General features: G+C 41.9%; 1 protein-coding gene across 2 annotated transcripts; it reads left to right on the forward strand.

Moving 5' to 3' along the window:
- The first annotated feature begins 3,886 nt into the window (after positions 1-3,886).
- slc6a1a (solute carrier family 6 member 1a) lies at positions 3,887-19,280 on the forward strand. Of its 2 annotated transcripts, none has more exons than XM_048241027.1 (15): positions 3,887-3,994; positions 7,658-8,045; positions 8,275-8,406; positions 8,567-8,667; positions 8,789-8,898; positions 9,046-9,178; positions 9,691-9,825; positions 10,503-10,606; positions 11,258-11,382; positions 11,621-11,733; positions 13,736-13,867; positions 14,136-14,238; positions 14,538-14,638; positions 15,731-15,898; positions 17,028-19,280. In XM_048241027.1, the coding sequence occupies exons 2-15, from the start codon at positions 7,814-7,816 to the stop codon at positions 17,391-17,393; spliced, it is 2,055 nt and encodes a 684-aa protein (XP_048096984.1). In that variant the 5' UTR covers positions 3,887-3,994; positions 7,658-7,813; the 3' UTR covers positions 17,394-19,280. The 2 variants fall into 2 exon arrangements, with proteins under 2 accessions (XP_048096984.1, XP_048096983.1); XM_048241026.1 differs by lacking the exon at positions 3,887-3,994 and adding an exon at positions 6,401-6,730.
- Positions 19,281-23,215: the final 3,935 nt, after the last annotated feature.

The raw sequence follows: 23,215 nt of genomic DNA on the forward strand, positions 1-23,215 counted from the left end.
ACACATACATGAGATGCAAAAGCATGAGTACACACACACACACACACACACACACACACACACACACACACACACACACACACACACACACAGCACACAGACACACAAACACAAACAAAAGTAGACCCACACAAAAACACACACTAGCACACACATACACTCATACACACTCACAAACATGCCCTGACATAAGTCGCGGAAGAATATTGTGCACGATTGCACTGAAAAGTAGCTGGATCTTGACTGTTTAACTATAGTAACTGCTCACACACACACAGTGACGCCATGCGAAACAAATACACCCCAATATGCTCATAATGTGATTCATGAACAGAACTGAGCATTACGCAGTCTTACAGTAAACGAGCCCAAATCCTTGCCTGGAGAGGTGCCATGTTGGGCAATTTTGTTCCAGATTTTGCTCCAGTTTTACTGTAGAGCCAGTGAGGTGTACGAGATGGAGGCTGTGCCATAGCCCAGCTGGGTAGCCAGTGTTTGAAAAGGAGGGTTTTTGGATGCCTGTCTTTCCGCAGTGATGAGTGCCACTACCATGGAATTCCATGGAGAAACAGACAAAAAAAACTGAAAAGAAATCAAACAGAAAAGAAAAGAAAAACAGAAAACATTTAAAAAGAAAATCTGAGAAACTGCTGCGCATGGATGTAGCGACAGTGGGGCCAAAAGAAACACTGTACTACTGGCTTTCAACAAATCTTGTGCACAGCACTGGAACAATGTTGGCCTCACAGTAGATTGATATAAATATGTTTGCAAATACTCAAATCAGCATTTCATATTTAAGGAATGCCTCCAGAAGCATCCAGCTGGCCACAGGCGTTCATTGTCCAAGCAGTTACATAACAGCTGTTTATTCTGTCCCAGCACTTTAAGGGAAGAATCTTTATTTTCTGCTTATGTTTGCTCTATTTGTTGCTTCTTGCTTGAATTGTATTACTTACCTACCAATGCACAGAATATGGCTGATAAAATTCACAGTCAACTGAAACCTTTTGGTGCTGTTTAAGCAGAGCGGATGGCATGTTCAGGGTGATCAGAATACACCGGCAGGTCTGTGACAGAGAAATGCAAAGTGTCTCTGAAATGCCACATGAGGTTGGTTTGGAGGGAAGGAGGAAGGGAAAGGAGGGAGGGAGGGAGAGGGAGGAGGGAGGGAGAGGGGAATGGAAGGAGGCTTACGGGGGGAGAGGGGGGGTGTTACATGGAACATGTCTACCTTCATGCTCCTGGTGCAACGGTCATGGCACACGGATGTAGTTGATTAGTCAATCACTGGGCGCCACTGATGGACACTTGGCGGCGGCCCAGTCGTCTAATGGTGGAGGAATACTTAATTAAGCATCATTGGTGGGGGAGGGGGGGGCACCGCCGGACTGACCGTGGGCAGAGCTTGCACTCATCCAGTTAATTCAAATGCAAGGCACGCTCCTGGCACTTTTGTGAAAAGATTTAGGGTGACAGCGACAAGGAGAGGGAGAGAGAGATTTTTTTTTTGGATGTCTGCTTTCTTCTCTTTTTAGATCGCGAATCAGGACACCGTCCCATTGCATAAATGCCACGGCCACGGCTCCACAGGAACAATTCATCAGCTGATTGCGATCAGAGAGAGCGCCGCCTGCCCGTTTGCATTCCTTTTCTCCACCGATCGCAGTGACATGAAACTCTAAAGCCTGACCCTGATGCCTCTTTTCAGCACTCAATGGCGCTCCCCATAACCCATCACAGCAGACGGGCATTTTGAAAACCAGATGGCAAATTACAACATTCTGTCATATTTACGACATGGGAGCAGTTAACAAACACCTCTGATTAGCTATTATTTCCAGCCAGAGGACAAGTTGGGTGTTTTTTTTTTTTTTTTGGGGATTAGACTGACGTCAACAGCACATGGAAATGCGCCCTAGCCAAGCCTTATGTAAAGCCGCTGAATTGGTGGCTTAGCTGGGGAACTTGTCCACACACTTCAGTCCATTCTTTTTGGGAGCTGGGAGGATTGCATGGTGTGCCTGATGGATTGGAGAACCAGCCTCTCCCAGCTTTGAAGCTTGATAAGCCTTTTAAAACCATGACGAATATTTTCTCGCAATTTACCCTGAGGCAAGCCAGCAGAGAAATTTATAGGAGGAGGAAGAGGGGAAAAACATACACACACACACACACACACACAGGAGAAAAAGGTGTCAATTTTGGTGTGAATTTTGGAACACGTTCTGATACCACCACGCCACCAAGAAATGGCCAACAAACCCATTTACGAGCATTCAAAGCATGCATTTTATTGGAGGGTTTGGGGTTGGGGGCTGAATGTGAGCCATCTATTCTCTATGCATTGATGCATTGAACGCCACAGCGGTCTCTGGGTCAACTCATTTCTATTAAGCTATGGGTGGCAGAGGACTGTAACACACTGTGCACCCTGCAGAAAACCTCCTAAATTTGCTCATAGTTCTCGGCAATCAAGCACTTGAGATTTGAGATAATCTGATCATTTGTGGTAAATTGATATCAGTCCACATCTGGTGTCGTCATTTAGTATCTCAACTGGAATAATTAGTTTCTTTAAACACCCCCGCCCCCCTCCCGCAAACATTGTTATTTTTAGGTTATTTGAATTCATCTATTATGCAATTTTGCAATTGTTTACATTCGTTAATTGATTTTATGTCTAGTGTTTAAATTTGGAACATTACAAATGACACAAGAAAATAAAACAAAAAAAATCCAATTATTTCCATTTGACTGTGTGCACTGCAATGCTGCAGCACAGCTCATGTTTGTGATTATCTCCTCTCATGCACTGAAGACTTCAGTCCTGACCGACTCCTCAGCTCTCGGCTGCTGAGGCTTTGTCCTCAATAGACAGCTACAAACACGCCGTGCTCTAGATAGGAGACACACACACACAGAGAAACACAGAGAGCAAGAGAGAGAGAGAGAGAAAGAGAGTGAGAGAGAGAGAGTAAGAGGGGGGAAAATAGGGAAACAGAGAGGAACATGGCACCAGAATGTGTTGCTGAGATAGCTCCTCGACCAAAATTTGCGACGCAACTCTTTGCGCGTCTCTTCCAGACAGGGCAGCTTGGCAGAAGTCAGTTTCCATAGTGATGTAGGCAAGTGCGGTAGATTAGCAGGACACAGGAGCAGGAGACGTTCGCAACGGTTCTCTGTGTGATTTGTAATTTGACACATGCTGCTGCAGGTCGTACAGGCCTGTGTGCATGTGATATAACAGTACACATTTGCCTGTCAAATGTTTGGCGCAAAGCACATATCAGCCTCCTCCTTTCCATTAGACAGCTAAACTGTGATTTATACTCTGGGTTGTTTTCAGTTGCAAAAGTGAGTGGAGTCCAGTGAGTTTTAGTACTGGCAATATAATCTGAGACTGGTCAGTAAGACTTGGCTGTAATGTTGGGGAGAACGGTAATGTTGCACCATTGATACTTTAAGCAGTGCCACTGGCACTGAACCCCACAGCAAAAAAATAAATAAATAAAAAATGCGCTGGCGGAGGCAGAGATTGGGTCTGCCTGTCGCCATGTTGAGAAGAAAAACACAAATGGATTTTTTCTCCTTCAAAATGATTTCTGGGCCATACATTTTTCATCTGAACCTCTGAACCTCAACATTCACATAAATGGAGTTCCTATAAAACTTAATTAAACATTTTCTATGGTCTCCACAGAGCAATCCCACAAGACATACCAATATAAGAGGAGAAAGGCTGAGACCGATTATGCTGTTGCCTAGCAACACTTGCACAAAATTTGAAACGATTTAGTGGCCCCATACTGGTTTATCGGGGGTTATGTGCTTTCATTTGCAGAGCACATACGGTATGTACACACCGTCCGGCTGATAGTGTTGTCGATGGCATGGCAGGTTATGTCACTCCTGTCTTCCTTTGCTTCCTTCGTCTTTCTGCAACCTTGCCCGCCGTGGGGTGCTGTATGGCGATGATGGAGATGTCATGAAGGTAGGTCAGTGAGTTTGCTATTTGGAACAGTGAAATATGGTGCATCATGAGAGGAAAAATGGGACAAAACCACAAGGCTAATACAGCAGATGGGCTTTGCATATTGCATTGACACAAGATCATGGCCAAGAAAACAACCACCACCACCAAAACACACACACACACACACACACACACACACACACACACACACATGCACATTGTGGGGGAAGAAGTGATGGCACACATAATCTGACAAATGACTGAGATGATGAGAAAGTCTTCATGTTAAGACCCGTGTAGCACGAGTGACGTTTTTGTCCACCTTCCCCCATAATAACTGGATCATCTGTTAATGCATGTGATTAGTGTGTGGGAATGCAGTTGACTCGAGCACCCACTCCAAACTCACTGAGGCCATCCCAGGCTTTTGACAAGAAGCAGCGACACAGGACAATAAATATTTGCACACCTATAGCGCCTCGCGTGTAGCCTATTTAAAGGTGCAAATGAGCTGTGCTTCCTTTATTCACTTGTACACACTCCCCCCTTCTTTTTTTGTTGCTGATCTCTGGTCGACCAAATTAGGAGTTTGCCTGCATTCACATCATTGCATTATGCAGGAAAAGTTTTTCCTCCCCTCTATTTTAGAAGAAAACAAGTCAGCAATAATATGAATAAATGATGTGGATTGCTCATTATTAGCATATTAATGAATGATGTTAATCAGTTTATTCGTAATCCTAACAGAGAATCAGGGAAATGGTATACCCCTGTATATTTAGGATGTATGATGCAAACATTGCGTCTGTCTCGTCTACCAGGACACGGTGTGTGTGTGTGTGTCTGTGTGTGTGTTAGTATGTTCATTTGATGTTTTGAGATTAATAAAGGCAAGCACATTTTATAATCTCCCCCTCCTCAGCCAATTTCTCACGGTAGCTGTAGAAAAATCCTTTAAGCGGCTCCATCTCAGTGTTCTTAAAAAGCTCATGTTTATGTCTGAAGTGCCATCAGAAAAGCCCCCGAATGGGCACTTGGCTGTTAGATTTTTGGTGACCGTGGATTCAGTGGAAGTGTGATTGAAATCACAGTGATCACAATAAAATGTGATACACGCATACATTTTTCTTTCCTCCGGGAGGAATATACTTTAGTTAATAAAGCAAGAGAGGAGAGGCAGAGCTCAGAGTGTTCATGCTTAGGTTGATGTTAAATCACTCTTCACTCCATTGGCTGTAAAACAATCTCAGAGTTTAGGCAGCAAATGGACCAGAGTTCACCCTTTAATTATGTCACCAGTGACCGTGCCACCAGCCAGCCACGCGCTCCCTTGCAGTTCCATGGCAGGTGCAGAAATCCATGGCATGTTTCTCACAGCCCTATGTCCAGAGGGAGAGGGAACCAGATGGGAATTTAAATGTTAAGTTTTATGTTGTATCATTAGCAGGTTAGTTCACCCCTCGTTGCTTCTCCATCTGGTGCCATTTCAGCTTCGCACCAAGAGCAGTGGTGAGATGCAAGGGAGAAAAAAAAGAGAAAGATTCGCACTGTAGGCTATCGCACTGACCCCCAACGCAACAACGCTCCCATCTAATTAAATAAGCCATGCGCCTGTCATATCCTCTGCTTCTTGGCAAAATGGAAGGAGCAGCCATCCCCAGCATAGTGTGAGGCTGTAGCATTTCTGACATTAATCTCCCCAATTTCTCTGCAAATTCCACATGGCTCTTTGATGGTGGTTAAGCAAATCATATTATCCCTTGCCACTATAACTTGTTCTTTTTACTGACAATAAAATACCTTGCATTAAATATATACAGAGTATACAGCTCCTAGCACAGAAATGGTATTGGAATTGTCTCCTTTCTCCTTGTAGGTTTCAGAATAATGGAAACTGAAGGAGGTTAGGTTCCCTTGGTAACCTTTGAAAAGAGCCGCTGGGATGTGGAACAGAAAGAGGACAACCTTTTCTTGATAACTTCAATGCCATTCAAAAGAGAATCGCTCATTTTCTCACCAAGACAATGGTACATCCAATGAGAGACCATCTCCCTCATAGTTTTCAATCAATAAAAAAGCAACATTTTTATCTGAAACAACAAATATTTCCCAGAAACAGTGATTGTGGTTGCATCTTGCATAATCTTATTTTGGTTTTCTATACAATAATATGTTTACTCAAGAAAGGTACTCAGACACTAAGTGTACCTTTGGGGTGTTTTGATAATTGTTAATATTGTAGTTGAAACGAAATTTTGGGTCTATGAAAATACGTGACAATAAACGTATAAGAAATATTGAAACCACAAACCTATATCGGGTATTGTAGGTGAATATGTCAATCGACTATACATGTATGTGTGTGCATGTGCGTATTGGTGTGTACTTCAGGGCGGGAGTGGGGGGGTCGACTTTCAGATGACATTGACGCTATGTAGATGGGAGTAGGGAATTGTGCTCCCTGTAACGCTGCTGCTTGTTGATGTTAGACAGTCGCGCAGGGCGAAGCTGGTTCTTCTCGTGTAGATCCAGCCAAGACCTCAGCACCACTGGCCCCTGGACAGCTCCCCGCAGCGAGACACTTGCGCGCCATCCCTCAGGACTGTTTTGTTCCAAGTCTTTTAATGGAAAGAAAATATATTTATGTCCCAAGTAACACTGGAAGTTTACAACTTTGGGGGGAATCTACGGATACCTCATTGCACAATTCGTGGAAGCCAACCAAACCCCACTGGCAGAGATCAAAAATTCGTTGTAAGTAAATGGGTTTTTGTTTTCGATTTGGGCTGAAGCTGGAAGTTGCGACGCAAGGTATTCAAGTCAGTATATAAGTTCAGCATTGCTTTGAAGTATGATGATTGAAGGAAAACGGTCGGAAATGGTGGTAGTTGTGGTTCGCGATATTGTATGCACAATTACAGAATGTAAAGAGACTATTAAAGATTTACTGCTGAATGTCTGGCGCTCCGCAGTTGAAGCGGATCCTTGCAGCCTGGTGCGTAAAGCTTGCGCTCTGGGCATTCCTTTGTCTCACTCGATATAATTGTTTTAGCATTTGAAGACATTGCAGTCTTCCATATGCAAAAACATTTGCACACAACGATTGGAATGCATTTAAAGATAACAATATTTTGTGATGAATCGCACTTTATGATTATTTGCATGCGACATAGGGACGAATCCTGTTTTTGCTTCTAAATGCGCGGAACGGAATGATTCAGCGTGCACATTTGTCATAAAGTTTTGACACCGATGTTGATTTTTCACTTGGCGTTAAAACAATTGATGGAATCAGTTCTCTTGAAGACATTCTGTGTGAGCAAAATATTATTTGTTGATTATAAATAGCAAAAGCTGGCGATCGGCTCTCTCCCTCTGTCTGTTATGTATGTTTTTGGCAAAAAACTCTTTTCTCAGGAGTAAGATGAGATTGGCTATATTGCTCATGTGTGCAAGAGAAAATTGACGGTCACAGTCTTTACAAATGGTCTGTCAATAAAATCTAAGACGTTTGATTGCAAATCCCACCCATGAAAGGACCGACTGTCTTCCAAGTATTTAGGATCTATTCCTCAGAACACCAGCCCTGTCGGATAGAACTGTATGTATAGCTTGTCACTCGTTTTTTTTGAAGAGTGGATACTCTGTCAATAAACTAAGGGTTTAATTGTCTTGTTTTAGGTTAACGGCAACCGACGAGCTGTCTCACGGTGCGGTTTTCAATCTGTCAAAACAGTTGGTTGAAAGGTTTGGTCATAAACCGCGAAGCTGCTGTCTACGTGGACTGGTGCTGAAATCTCACGTCCAGCTGCCAGGACCTCTGCCAAAACCAGAGAAATGGCGACAAATGGCACCAAAGCCTCAGATGGCCAAGTTGTGACGGAATTGAACGAAGTATCAACTAGTGATAAGACAAATACGGCGGAGGCGAAAGACGAGAAGAAATCGGATATCCCTGCTCGAGAAACATGGGGAGGGAAATTTGATTTCTTATTATCGTGCGTTGGCTATGCCATTGGATTGGGAAACGTTTGGAGATTTCCTTACCTTTGTGGCAAAAATGGTGGAGGTGAATATGTTTTTATGTGTTTTTTGGTAAAAGCATACTTGATGACTATAAATGTTTTGTTTGCTTTTATTCATGTGTAGGATACGAACCAATGTTTATTGTTTGTCTGCCAGTGTGTAATCAGGATCTCTTCTGTGTCAGAGTAATTTTTGCTGAGGCAGTCTCATGTCATGCTAAATGTATTGCTCATTTCTACTCTCACTGACGTGTAATTCATCTGTTTACGCAGGAGCCTTCTTGATCCCTTATTTTTTAACGCTCATTTTTGCGGGAATGCCTTTGTTTCTTTTGGAATGCTCTCTTGGTCAATACACATCGATTGGTGGACTTGGAGTATGGAAGCTTGCTCCAATGTTCAAAGGTACAAAATATTTTTGTGGTAATATTGGTCACAGTTGCACAGCATAAGTTGTATGGAATGCAGTCCATTATGTTGTGCATCATTCAGAGAGAAAAATCAACAGCACAGTGCTTTGTAAAATATATTACAGCCTATATAACCGGTCCTTTTCAAATCGCAGGTGTTGGCCTTGCAGCTGCAGTGCTTTCATTCTGGCTAAACATCTACTACATCGTAATCATATCCTGGGCCTTGTACTATCTATACAACTCTTTCACTACTGTAAGTTTGTGATGCAAAACCCTCCACACAATCCAAACATCTGTTTCAAGAAATTGTGAAAAAAAATAGACAAACTCCATTTGTTTAAATATTAAAGTTTCCATGCATCTCTCTCATACAGGACCTGCCATGGCAATCTTGCAATAATCAATGGAATACTGACAAGTGTTACACCAACTACAGCATTGTAGACACAGCCAACCTAACCAGTGCTGTTGTGGAGTTTTGGGAGTAAGACCTTTAACATATAATCTCTTTCCAAAGCAAAACAGCAATACATGATCACCTGCAGAAAATAAGTAAAAGGGGACAAAACATAGACAGGAAACAAAAGTCACAGTTTCTCTGGTGTCTCTGCCCTTTGATCTCTTTCAACAGACGCAACATGCATCAGCTAACTGATGGCTTGGAAAAACCAGGACAGATCAGAGTGCCACTGGCTATCACACTGGCCATCGCCTGGGTGCTTGTGTACTTCTGCATCTGGAAAGGTGTCAGTTGGACTGGAAAGGTAATGGGGGTGGATGGGTGGGGGTTGGCCTGTGTGTGCGCAGTTGCGCGCCAACTTGGCATGGTATGGGTGACGGTTATGCAATATTAATCCATCTTGTATTACCTCATGAATTATTCACGCCACCCCGAGAATCATAAGACAATCTGTCATAGTCCTGTTCTTACTGGTGTCTCAATTATAACATCTCATCGTTGCCCACACAATGATTTTTTACAAATCGTCCTCAATTTTATCCTTCATTTTTATGCCTCAATTTGAAGGTGTATAAGCCAAACATTTCCTGAAGTCAGTGGAATATAATATGAACATATTTGTTTGAATGGCCTCATTAACTGCAGTTGAAGTTGAAGGCCTCTGAGCTTGCCTTGCATATGGTTTCACCCACTCAAATGTACATCACATGCAAGGATGATTAAAAAGCTAATCAAGAAGCAGCGTGGTGTGATTAGTAATTAAGAGCCTTAATGGAAGTGTTCCTGAGCACTAACCAGGTGATTGTGCTTTGGCAGGTGGTGTACTTCTCGGCCACGTACCCATACTTCATGCTCTTCATCCTCTTCTGCCGTGGCATCACTCTGCCCGGGGCCACGGATGGCATACTGTTTTACATAACGCCAGATTTTGAAAAACTCAAAGAGTCCGAGGTGAGGCTAGTTTCAAAACCCCTGATACAGATGAAAGAAGGAAAAAAAAAACATTCAACAGTAGTGGTCAGAGGTCTTTTTCTTAAATAAATTGCCTCACCTGTTTCTACTTATCTTATTTCTAAACCAGGTGTGGCTTGATGCAGCCACTCAGATTTTCTTCTCCTCTGGTTTGGGTCTGGGCTCACTTTCTATTTCTCAGGTATGTTGGGTGATGAACACCCATGTAATAACAATGGGTTCAATAACAATGTTTGGGTCTGGGCTCACTGAAAGGTGCGTTAGTCACAGAGTTGAACACAGGTTCAATAAAAATGTTTACAGGTATGTAGTCACAGAATGGACACATGCTGTTAAAAGGTTCAATAACAATGTTTACAGTTGCTTGGGAGCTGAACACACCAGTTTATTCAATAAAAATGTTTACAGGTATGTAGTCACAGAGATGAACACATGCAGTGTAAAGGTTCAATATCAATGTTTACAGTTGCTTAGTCACAGAGTTGAACACACACAGTTTAAAGGTTCAATAAAAATGCTTACAGGTGCTTAGGTCACAGAATGGAACACACACTGTTAAAAGGTTCAATATCAAAATGCTTTACAGTTGCTTTAGTCACAGAGTTGTCTTAAATAAATTGCCTCACCTGTTTCTACTTATCTTATTTCTAAACCAGGTGTGGCTTGATGCAGCCACTCAGATTTTCTTCTCCTATGGTTTGGGTCTGGGCTCACTGATCGCCCTTGGGAGCTACAACCCATTCAATAACAATGTTTACAGGTATGTAGTCACAGAGATGAACACATGCAGTGTAAAGGTTCAATAACAATGTTTACAGGTACGTAGTCACAGAGTTGAACACACACAGCTGAAAGGTTCAATAAAAATGCTTACAGGTGCTTAGTCACAGAATGGAACACACACTGTTAAAAGGTTCAATATCAATGTTTACAGTTGCTTAGTCACAGAGTTGAACACACACAGTTTAAAGGTTCAATGATAATGTTAACAGCTATAGCCTGTAAACAGTTGAGCACCCACAGGTAAGGTAGTGGTAGTTACAAGATATTTAACTTGACAGAGTAGAACGAAATACAAAATGACTCTGCTGGACAGGACCTGAAAAATCAAAGAAGACATTAATTGGTGTTACAGAATCGTTACTTTGATGGAAGACTTGCTGACACAAAATCATTATCATGCCAGGGTTGCCTTGAGTGCAGGGTGCACAATGTGTCATTTGAACGCCTAATTAAGAGTGTTTATCAACGTAAAAGTTTTTTTAAGAGTTTAGTGTTCTTTACAGATTAATATTCAACAGCATCTGCATATTTGTACAAAATGTTGCATTGTTGATGACTTGTGAAATAGTGCAAGATAGAAGTCACATCTTTCACTGATTATGAACCCTGGTTCTTTTTCCACTTGCAGGGACTCCATCATTGTGTGTTGTATCAACTCCTGCACAAGCATGTTTGCTGGACTGGTCATTTTCTCCATTGTTGGATTCATGGCCAACGTCACTAAGAGATCAATAGCTGATGTAGCTGCTTCAGGTGACCAAACCCCTTTGTGCCTCTATGACCCTATTGTCCCCCAAGAGACCAGTCTGGCTGAGACCAGTAACCAGTTTGTGACCACCTTGGCTGAAAAATGGATAGAACAAAAATACATAACCTAAAATGCATGTTTTCTCATTTAGCATCTATCCTCATCAGTAGAAAAATGTGTCTGCAGCAGGCATCTTGACGGCTGAGAGGGAGAGTGATCACTGACAAAAGTTCTTCTCTGCAGGTCCGGGGCTGGCGTTCCTGGCTTACCCAGAAGCTGTGACCCAACTGCCTATTTCTCCACTGTGGGCCATTTTGTTCTTCTCCATGCTCCTCATGCTTGGGATTGACAGTCAGGTAAGGATGTGGAAAATGTATGCATGCTCTGTCCCAGAAACATGAGCACATACACTTCTGCTCATTTCCATTTGTGCCTGGAAGATGATCATCACAGCACCTCTGCTGGTCAGTGGAGGAATTGCACCCAAGCCGTTTACGTCTTCTCAAATCACCTCAATTAGCCCCCCAGAGCCCTTGGCCACTATGAATCAATTAATTTGTTCATTTCTTCATCTTGCTCATTCTCACTATTAATTATCTCACTGAAAGTAGAATATGTACGTCGTCTAAAGGCCAGAGTTCACATAACAGTTGTAACAGCTTCAGCCATCAGTTGACATTACTTGGCTGAGAGCATTTTTTAATGTGTACATGGGTAAAATGGTCACATTAAACATATGGTTAAATACGTACATATGGTTATGTTTTAGATATCCAACTTCCATCTGCAATCAGATGGTGAACTACAAAAACAGAGGAGCAGGAAAAAAGGCAGACTTATATATTGACAATATATTTTACAGTACAATACCGTAAAACACTCTGACCCTTTTGTTCATGTGAATTATGTGATAAAATGGTTATCCTTAGAGTTTCAGATAGTCAGTTTCACATAGTCAGTGATAAAATGGTTATCCTTAGAGTTTCACATAGTCAGTGATAAAATGGCACAAACATTCAGACCAATGAGACTTTTCCTGCCTCTGAATGATCTCATACTGATCACCCAGGTTATGACCCATTAATCCATTGATTAACGGGTCATACAAGGTAATATTTTGACCATTATAGTTTGGTCAATAGTAATGTGACGTTTGTGTAATATATGTGTATTCATTTGGTGCCAATGTGATCACTGGCCTTATGTATGCGATACAGAATGGCCCCAATGCATTTATGGCAATTCCATGCTGTTTGGGTAGCCAGGTGGCTAATATACTACACATTTGTAAATGCAGTTTAGGGCAGACAATGGAAGTGTTATGCAAGGACAGTATAAATCTTGTCAAGTAGACATTAGATTTGAAATGATATAGCTAGCTGTTCCTCAGCCACCGCATCTTATGGCTTATGTCTGTCTCGCAGTCAGCAGAGACTTAATCAGTAGAACGATGACAGAGAGAGAGTCTAAGCTACCGTGACAGGTTAGTAATGGATGAACGTTTACTTAGACATTTATAAATGGGTCACTCTGGTTGTGTCTTCATTGTTTGGTTGTGCAACCCATGAGTCTCACATTGTGCACTGCGGTGGATGGGGTGTCATTAGCTGTGGCTGTGTGTGCACAGTATCTCTGCAGGAGATAAGACCAACTGTACGAGCCATTTTACAGAGCCCTGCTAAATGCCAGTGCTCATTTCTGCTGGCTAATCTCTCTCAAAAAGGTGGCATTTAAAAATACGATTTGTGAGATGAACAGCTTTCGATTGCCCTACATATCTTGTATGAGCAAGTATTAGACCACAACTCTGCATCTGGGTAATAATCAACAAATCGAAGAAGAAAAAACCTTGGGGTAATCAGCTGTTTTCATTGGGAATTATCTATCAAAATGATACCGAAAATACCATTTGTTCATTTAATTTATCTGATTCTGTATTGACGTCTCATAAACTATACCCACAGCAAAGACTGCACCATGGCAACACAAAACAGATATGATTTTTTTCAGAAAAAGTAAGATTTGAATCAGGTAGAGAGGAGTATTTTCAGGGGTATCTCTGGCACACGGTAATGAAACAACATTTCAGTCTCCAGCACGTGTGTGATCATGTAACACAAACACCCTTTGATTTGATTCCCTTTGACATCCAGTGAAGGCGAGGAGAGATTGAGATGGACGAGAGATGTGGCACTAGCCTCCAAAAGAGAGCACTTATATAATAGCACTGTGCCCATCTCGTGATAAGTTGTCGTATCTGAATTTGTCCTGTCAGACAGCCTTGTGTATTTATTTATTATTATCGTTGCTGTTTATATATTTATTTGACTTTTTATGTGTGTTTTTTTGGGACTCTAGTTCTGTACCGTTGAGGGTTTCATCACTGCTCTGGTGGACGAGTTTCCCAGGCACCTGAGGAAACGGCGGGAGATCTTCATCGCCTGCGTCTGCATCGTGTCCTACATCATTGGCCTGTCCAACATCACACAGGTGAACCTACTCTATGGAGACCACAGTAACAAAATGGACCCATACCTTTATTGACTTAATCATTTTTACACAAAACTGCCTGCTGGCAATAAAAAAACCCGTTCCTGTTCCCTGTTACTCACATCCACATTTTTGTCATCTCTGTCTACAATGAATATATAATGGAATGAATACAGTGTACAGTGTACAAAAAGGTTATTCTTTTTTCCCCATTACCACATACATATAGTTTGTTTTTAGTAAGTGATGTCTTATTTCTTGTTTGCAGGGAGGCCTCTATGTGTTCAAGCTATTTGACTACTACTCTGCCAGTGGGATGTGCCTGCTTTTCCTGGTCTTCTTTGAGTGTATCTCCATCTCCTGGCTCTATGGTGGGTACCTCTACTACAAACGTACCCTGATTCATCTGGCTAACACAGCTACTGACCAAAAATGACCTCTTAAATATCCCTTTCAATAAAATATCTTTCTAACTCACTAAAAATAGGCATTTGCCTGTACGCATTTCACAGATAGACACCATGGACCACTGACTTCTATGGTGCAAAATGATTAATTATTGGTAAATCTAAGAGAACAACAATTAGATGTAGAAAAGAAAGAAGATTATGAAGAAAATGTACAGTAAGAACTGTAGGCCTACCACAGCTTTTTTTTAATCATTACACAGGTGCAAACAAGTTCTATGACAATATTGAGGAAATGATCGGCTACAAACCCTGCATATGGTGGAAGTTGTGTTGGATGTTCTTCACACCCCTCATCGTTGCTGTGAGTACACCTCTCTGGACTTTTCCTTCTGGGAACAAATTTGGGAAAGATCCACGACACTGTGCTTATCAAGAAGACTCAGTATGTTTGAGGAGGGTGATACCTTAAAATAGGCATACTACTTTTCCATACTGAGGGTAGATGAGGGTAGAGAGGATGTAGAGGCAGATGGCTCTTTGAGAAGTGGGCTGATTTTGGATTAGCCAGCCCACTGTAAAGATCTGTGCATGTGTGTCTTGCAAGAAATGTCATGAGATGGGCGAAAAAACAAATGTCATACTCCTCTGGGCGAAATGTGACTGCGGTCTAGTGTAGACAGGATTCCAAAATCTATTACCACAAAGCCAGCCAGTCAGCAGGAAACACTGAGTTAAATGGATTCGCTGAAAGGATCTTAAAAATATCATCTTGTAGACTTATAAGCTTTTTCATACAGGGACAAATATTTTCTTGCTCCCTTATAGTATATGGGGACACGTTTTTCTTATTTACTTGCCATACGATTTATAGTGCCCTCGTTTCCCCCAGTGATATTGCATTTTTGTTGCCACACCGCTGTGTAGAAAGTCCTTATAAAATGCCCTTGTAAAATGGTGTTTGGAGATTTACTAAGCCTTCTTTTCTCCATGGCCTTAAGGGACCAATATTCACATGTGACCTAATGAATTAATACACACAGTAGCAAGCTTGCAATTCCTATTTTCATCCATGAGCCTTCTCCAACTTTCTCAATTATTTTTGTCTGATTCCTATTACGCTACTATACTGAGTTTGTGCTTTTGTTGTGTACTTCCTATTGTCAAGCACACATGCAATCTGATGAATAATCATTCATATTCTACTGTGATCTACTCACCAATGGTTGTACTGTATGTGGGATGAGATTGTGCAGATTAATTACATTGAAATAACTCTACATGGTCACCACCTCCTGTTTCAATTTCAGCCATCTTTATTGTGGCTGTGTTGTTATATTACTTTTACTGCAGTATATGGCTTGTGCAGCAGTTTTTGCAAAACTGTAATTGTGCTCTATGTACAACTGTAATCACGTTCCATAAATTAAACGTGACTTGACTTCAATTCTTCCAGGGAGTGTTCCTGTTCAGCGCTGTTCAGATGGTGCCCCTGACCATGGGTGATTACGTGTTCCCGGGCTGGGGCCAGGGAGTTGGTTGGCTCATGGCTCTGTCCTCCATGCTCCTCATCCCTGGATACATGGTCTACATGTTCCTCGGCCTCAAGGGCACTTACAAGGAGGTGAGGAAGCTTAGGGTTCACGACAGTGAATACATTCACACATCACCTATCATCTAATTATTGTTTTTACTATTGTTCATTCTATATTTGCATTATTGTTAACACCCACATCTTTCTTTAGTGGTCTTATTGGTTATATTAATCTTAATCTATCTATCTTCAATTAGTCATGCAAATAAAGCAACTCTGTACTCTGTAATCTGCAAAGACTGTAGACAAAACCCTTCTGCGTCCCATTATGGGATGAACTTACCCATTAAGTCCATTACTATGTGGGGCAACACATACAGCAATCAAAGTGGTGTGCCACTGAAGGCTTTAATGAGTCATATATTTAATGAGTACTGCATATAGAAGATGGTGGAAATAAAACCTTTTATTTGGCATTTAGGCATCAATTAATAATTTACTCTGAGTTTTGACTGACTTTAGAGAAAGACTAAGATTGATTTAGCAGAATATCAAATTATTGCCTGGGTAGCTGCAGCAGGCATCCAACAAAGACACTATTATGATGAGCCACTAAAGAGTTTAAAGAAATACAAATTGTTGGGTGTTTATTTTATTTAAATCCATATGCATGCACGCTAGTTCTTGTCTTGCATTCGTTTTGTGGGCCTTCCCCTCCTCCAGTAATCGTTAAGGCTTTTTCTTTTTGGATGATAGTAAAAATCAATCATTTCTAGGGTTAGTCTAAACCTCGTTTCAGTAATAGTACAGAATAGAAGCCCTTGATTTATTTATGATAGTAAAATTGGAACCATATTTGTCAGCCATTAGAATACCAATTGCAGTTGCTATATGGCAGGCCTCTGAATTTTAGAAAGGACACATATTTTTTATTCCAAAAAACGTCTAACTTCACAGATACAATTAACTTAATATTCAATTCAATTAACTGATAAGGACTATATTTACAAACAGTTGAAGTACTCTGCACTGTTAATTACTTGCACAGATGTTTTGATTCCTATACAGCTTTCAGTCCTCGTAAACCATCTAAACGTGTGTTTGTGTGTGTGTATGTATGCCTCTGTGTGTATCTGTGCGTGTGTGTGTTTGTGTGTGTGTGTGCATGTGTGCACTGATGCATATGTGTGTGTGCCTCTGTCTGTTGTACCCCCTCCAGCGTATCAGAATAATGCTTCAGCCACCTGCCGTGAAGCGGGCCCAGGTGAACGGTCCTGAGCAACAGCCAACCGAAGTCACTGTCACCACCACCACCACGGCCACCACTGCAGCCGCTGCCACAGCTGCCGCCACGCCTGCTGCCAACCCTGCCAGCCCGGCTCCTGCTACCAGCCCGACTGGCACCGCTGCTGCCACTGCCGCCAGCCCCACCGCTGCTGCCAGTCCGGCCGCCGCTGCCAGCCCCACCGCCACCAGCCCTGCCAACCCGAGCAATCCGACCAGCCCTGCCAACCCCGCAAGTCCCACCAACCCCACTAGTCCCACCAATCCTGCCAGTCCAGCCACCGCAGAGGCAAACCTCTAAAGACCTGTGAAGACACAGACACGTGCTGAGAGAGTGTGATCAAAGACGAACATTACAAAAAAGGACTTCCATGTTTATAATAGAATCACCTACCTCCAGGGGCCATACGTGATCAGTATAGTGATGAATTGCGTTGATTATCTCCTTTTTTTTGTTTGTTTTTGTTTTGCATTTGTAAAACCTGCCCTGCCAGTGTAGCGTGTTTGCATTGGCACGTGTTACAAATGCAAAGCAACGAGTCAGTGTCCATGAAATATCCCACTCCGTATTAACTTTATCATCCTCTGCCTGGAGAGAATGGGAAAACGTGGTAAAAAAAAAACTGTGATGTGAATTTAAAAAGCACAGAACTTTTTGCATAGCAATGCATTTGGGCCTACTTATGAAGTCAAGCACTATCTAAGGACCGCACAGTAGAGTAAAAGCACAGAGAAAACAGAAAATGAAAAAAAAAATCCATGAGAAAGTGGAAGATATAAGACCAAAATAAGGGATCATACATAATAACACCAAGCCCTAATCCTAAATACTGGAGTCTATTACAGAAGGAAGCTCCTATTTGCATTTAGTCCACTTCACTCAGAAAGTATGAAGCACAAAGACAAAAAAAAATAATTGCAGAAGCCCTTGGGTGACCCACTATCTGTTGTTTAATATGTTTTCAGAGACTGTTACTGTTTTATTTTCCTTTAGGGAGAAAAAAAGAGCTCGTATGCGATCGAGATGTTTTTAGACTTCTTTTTCGGCTGTTTTGTACTATAAGTGTTGTGATCAAGGACCAAATCATAGACAGACACAAGCAAAAACCTACCTATGCCATGCGGTGTGTAGTCATCAAAGCACAGGGTAAATCATATTTCATAATCGTAAATTCAGATACAGGGTGAGATAGAAAAAAAATACGTATGATACCAGAACTTAAAGCACAGCTGGCGATGGAGCGGATCCAGACCAAGTTTGGGCCGGGTCTGTCCCTGAGACGGCCACCATCTGGACTCTGACTATCAAAGTGAAAAAAGGAAAAAATGCTGAGCAGTCAGCCCTGTTTACGTATGCCTGTCTCCTCAGGACCATGTGGACTAAGATACAAATATCTCCTGACAGTAGCAGCTCTATAAGGAGACAAGGCCTTACGCCACAGTCAAAGAAAAATAAACAAACAAACAAAAACTACCCCAATGATTTACCAATATTTTGCGTTTAAGTGAAACTGTGTATAATGTTAAGTATGAATCAGGCAATTCTGTCATTGGTTGATTGACAGCAGTTTACACGTTGGTTAGCTGTTCCTGTATCTGACACTGTACTGAGAAGCAAAAGCACAAAGCTTTAATGTGACGGACAACTCCCATGGTGTGTTTGGACGGTGATAGTTTGCTTCTTCGGCAGCTAGTGCGTGCGTGAAAAGCATTTAGTCTAATGAAATGTGTTTACTCTGAGGAGCTGAACCACTACATGAGATGTGAAACATGTCCTGTGAATTTTGTATAAAGTTAACTCAACCACAGTTTTCTCTAGAGCTTTGTTGTAAAACTGTACTGTGTGAAACACGTATCTGTGAATGTTTGTAATCCATTGGAAGTTACTGTCTAAATGTTGAAGAGTTTTAAAGGAATTGCTGTTTTCTGCAATAATATTTTGATCTCAGAAACTAAAGCACATATCTTACAGAATTATAAGAAGTGGCAATGATTATAAAAATGTTGATTAATATACAAATAGAAACTATGTCTAGTAAGAAATAATATTGTTTTGTATATTTTTAACTGTTTCACTGCCTACAACATAATATATACAGGATATGTATTAATGGTGTGATATGATAAAGCACGATTGTCATGTTGTACAAAAATACAAAAATATGAAAAATAAAGATTCTACAAAACATTTCTTTCTGCTTGTGTGGTTGTTATTGTATTCTATATCATGTGGAATCAAAATTCCATTTATTCCATATCACTGAAGGTGAAAGTAATGTATCTGTTTTTACATTACATCTTACGTACACCATGCGCGTCATGCCTTACCATGTCACCATGTACATCATGTACTTCACATATGAGGTGTTCAAGTCTAGTCATGAGGGCTTCAAGTCTAGCCCTTCATAATTTGCCATGCAATTTCAGAATGCATACATTAACACTAGGAAGATTGGGCTTTGCAAAGTGAGCATTGCTTCCATTGTATGTCATCATACACACATGCATCAATTGATTAAACATGAGAAATGCATGCTGTTGGGCAGAATATTGTATTCACTAATGCTGTGGAAAATTAAACAATATGCACAGACTCAGAGAAACAAAAATTGTACTCGTGAAAGTATCACGAATCCAGAGCCCAACGAGTTCTTTCTAGCCATGTCGTTGAGAGTGACAAAGAACACACTGGAAGCAAAGGTATCAGAGACAAAAAGAAGAGGACACTGCCTAGTATTTAGCATTTCTTTGCACACTTGGTGAAGTCCCTATTTTTAAAGTTCAGAATGGCTCACAGTGTGGCCGGGGGAGAGGGCACAGGAAGAGCAAACTGCTGATCCATGATGCTTTGCTGTAAGGCAGACAGAGGATGGCAGCTCCTGAATTCACACTGCGCCCCAGCATTGGAAAAATCCATTCACCATCTCTGCACCCCTTTCCCCCTTTTCCTTTTTGAAAAACACAAAAACCTCAAGGAGGAGCTTTCTTGCTACATTAGCTCTACTGGAGCTACTGGAGCTACTGGAGCTACTGGATCTGCTGGAGCTACTGGAGCTACTGGAGCTACTGGATCTGCTTGTACGTCAAATAAAACAAAGCAAGCGAACAGTTATGTAATGCCAGCACGCTTTCAATAAGTTTTGCGTAATAGTTATAATGTGAAGTTAATAGAATTTAATTAGCAACAACACTAAACCCTGGCGAACATTTCCCAGGGCCAGTTCACGGCTTTTGCCCTTTATCAACACGTCACTGTCGACAGAGCGACACACAATCACATTTTACCTCCATTTCCTCACATCCTATGACACAGCAAATTCATTTCTCCAGGCTGGAGATGTGAGAGAGGGGGCAATCAGACTGCATCTCTGTCACATACCCAGAGCCTACAGCAGGCAACAGCAGCAGCAGCAGCAGCAGTGGTGACAAAGCTAGCTCCTCATCCAGTGACGCCTTGGTACTATGTGGGTCAGATAATGTCCAGTTCTGGCTCAGATGAGGGTCTGGTTTAGCATTTGTGGAGTTTGAAGCTAGCTTGATATGCTATGCTCTACCTGCTCAGCTGTTGAGAGATCACACTAGGAGGTAGCATTAGCAGCACAGCCAGATCCTGAGCCAGCTGAAGCTTATATGGAGCTTTCATTTCACTCCCTTCGAAGAACCCAGCACACACTTCCACACACAGATAGCAGCACATGACACACATCCTGCTCTGATCTGGCCAAAATTGTGGCCAGATATGCACTACAGTCAATGTAAAACTGGTGATATGGGTGCATGGGTAGATAGACAGGTAGATGGGTACAGCTGGGTATATGGGTACAGCTTGGCATAGGGTACACTGGGTTTATTGGGACACTGATTATATAGATAAATCTGGGTATATGGGGACACTGGGTGTATGGGGGCATTGGGTATATATATATATATAAATCTGGGTATGTGGGGGCACTGGGTATATGGGGACACTGGGTGTATGGGGATACTGGGTGTATGGGGATACTGGATGTATGGGTACAACTGGGTACATGCCCTGCCTTACCAACCTCTTTCTGTCAGCTTGGAATGCTGGGAATGATAAGCATTCCTGTTTTTTTCTTTTGGGTTTCAGCATTTCCTTTTATTTCACAAACCCCCAGTGTTACATCTTAACCCCAATGCAAAGCCCCGTGAAATATGAACATTGAGTTGTTGTCCAGTGCACACACACACACACACACACACACACACACACACACACACACACACACACACACGGGTGCATGCAGTCACCCACCAAGTGGAAACTTGAACATTAAAGCATTTAGGGTCTTATATTAAACTAACGTTTTGGTGAAGAAAAGGAGGAAGGGAAAAAAAAGAAAAGATTTGGATTTCCATTCATTAGGCGCTTGTCCCCAGTGACCTTTCGTATGCCCTAGCCTGTCTTGCCGTTTGTCACAGCGTATAACATCTCGCTGTTGTGCCAAGGGCTTATTGAGGAGTCATAGTAGATTACGACTCGGACCAAAGGCTGCATGCAAATCAGCTCTTGTAAACAGGGAAGAGCGCACAGGCATGGAAAAATAGTAAAACGGGGATGAATGAGCAGCAAAATTAATGGTGGTTTTCACTCGTACTGACCTTTCTTAGGCTTAAAAAATGACAAAACCAACACAGATATTCCTCTAAGAGTAGAAAAACAAAAGAAAATGAGTAAGAAGGTGAAATTTACATATATGGCATTTTCAAAGGCCAGTTACAGATAACGTAAAACAGCAGTGTGTTTTTTGTTTTGTCTTATGTGTTTTTATCTTCCACAACATGTGCACTTTTCATGTACATCTAATCATGAAGATGTGCAAGTCTGTGGCACCCTACTACGTACAGTACGCTATACAGTCTAGTATGATTAGCAGTGGAGCTTGAAGCCGGGGGAAAGTGTTGTGTTGGATGCTGAAATAATGTCAACATATGTCAACGTATATCTGAGCAAGGTTGTCAGCATTCCATGTGTGTTCTTGTGCGGTGTCTGACTCTGCGTGGATGTGCGTTCCCACACACACACCCACACATACACCCACCCACACACAGGGTGGACTATGAGACGCATTGACTTGGGGCCCTGGTGAGCTAGCGTGGGTCTAATGAGCAGTGTCAGGACTGCCAGTGAATACTCACTGTTCATTCCTTGGACGCCAGAGGCTTGCCATAAAATCAGCACAGTCATACACACACATACACACATACACACATACAAACACACGGGAGAGTCAGGTAAAGAGGCAATGGTTAAAAAGAGCCTTTTCAGCATTGTTTGTAATCTGAAATGACCATTTATTATATGATGGATTTTTTGGGGTCACAAATAACCACAAACAGAGCACGCCTCTATTTTGATCAACATTAGAATGCACCCCTTAACACAGCCTTTTTCATGGTCTCTAACCTAAGGGAGAACCACACCAGAATATTTACATTATTTCAGCTTGAGTACCACACTCACTCATTGCATGGTGCAATGCCATCGCGTGACCTAACTCATAACTAATTATGCAAATGTTCTTTTTACCACCCTAAATAGCCTAAACACACGTTCACACACACACACACACACACACACACACACACACACTCTGTCTCCTTTCGTCCATCTCTCTCTCTCTCTCTCTCTCACACACACACACACACACACACACACACAGACACACAAATAACTCAACATGTGTGTAACAGCGTGTCCTACTGTAACCTACAAGTTGTGCCTTCGACCTTACACACTCACACACACAAATGACCAAACATGTGTGTGCATGTGTTTGTACACAATATGTCTCTGAATGTGAGAGTAGCTTCTAAGCACACACACACACACAGACACACACACACACACAAACAAACAAACCCACACGCACACGTCTGCACATGATACTGATTAAAATGTATCAGGGGGGCCTTGGGGACATGGGCTCTGTGGGCTCAGCAGCAGCAACAGCTGTAGCAGCAGATGTATAGTATGGGTATAGTATGGGTATAGTAGCTGCATAACAGCGGTAGTAGCAGTGGTATAGTATGGGTATAGTATGGGTATAGTATGGCTATAGTATGGGTATAGTATGGCTATACTAGCGGCATAACAGCGGT

The sequence above is a fragment of the Alosa alosa genome, chromosome 4 (assembly GCF_017589495.1).
Source record: "Alosa alosa isolate M-15738 ecotype Scorff River chromosome 4, AALO_Geno_1.1, whole genome shotgun sequence".
Classification (NCBI taxonomy): domain Eukaryota; kingdom Metazoa; phylum Chordata; class Actinopteri; order Clupeiformes; family Clupeidae; genus Alosa; species Alosa alosa.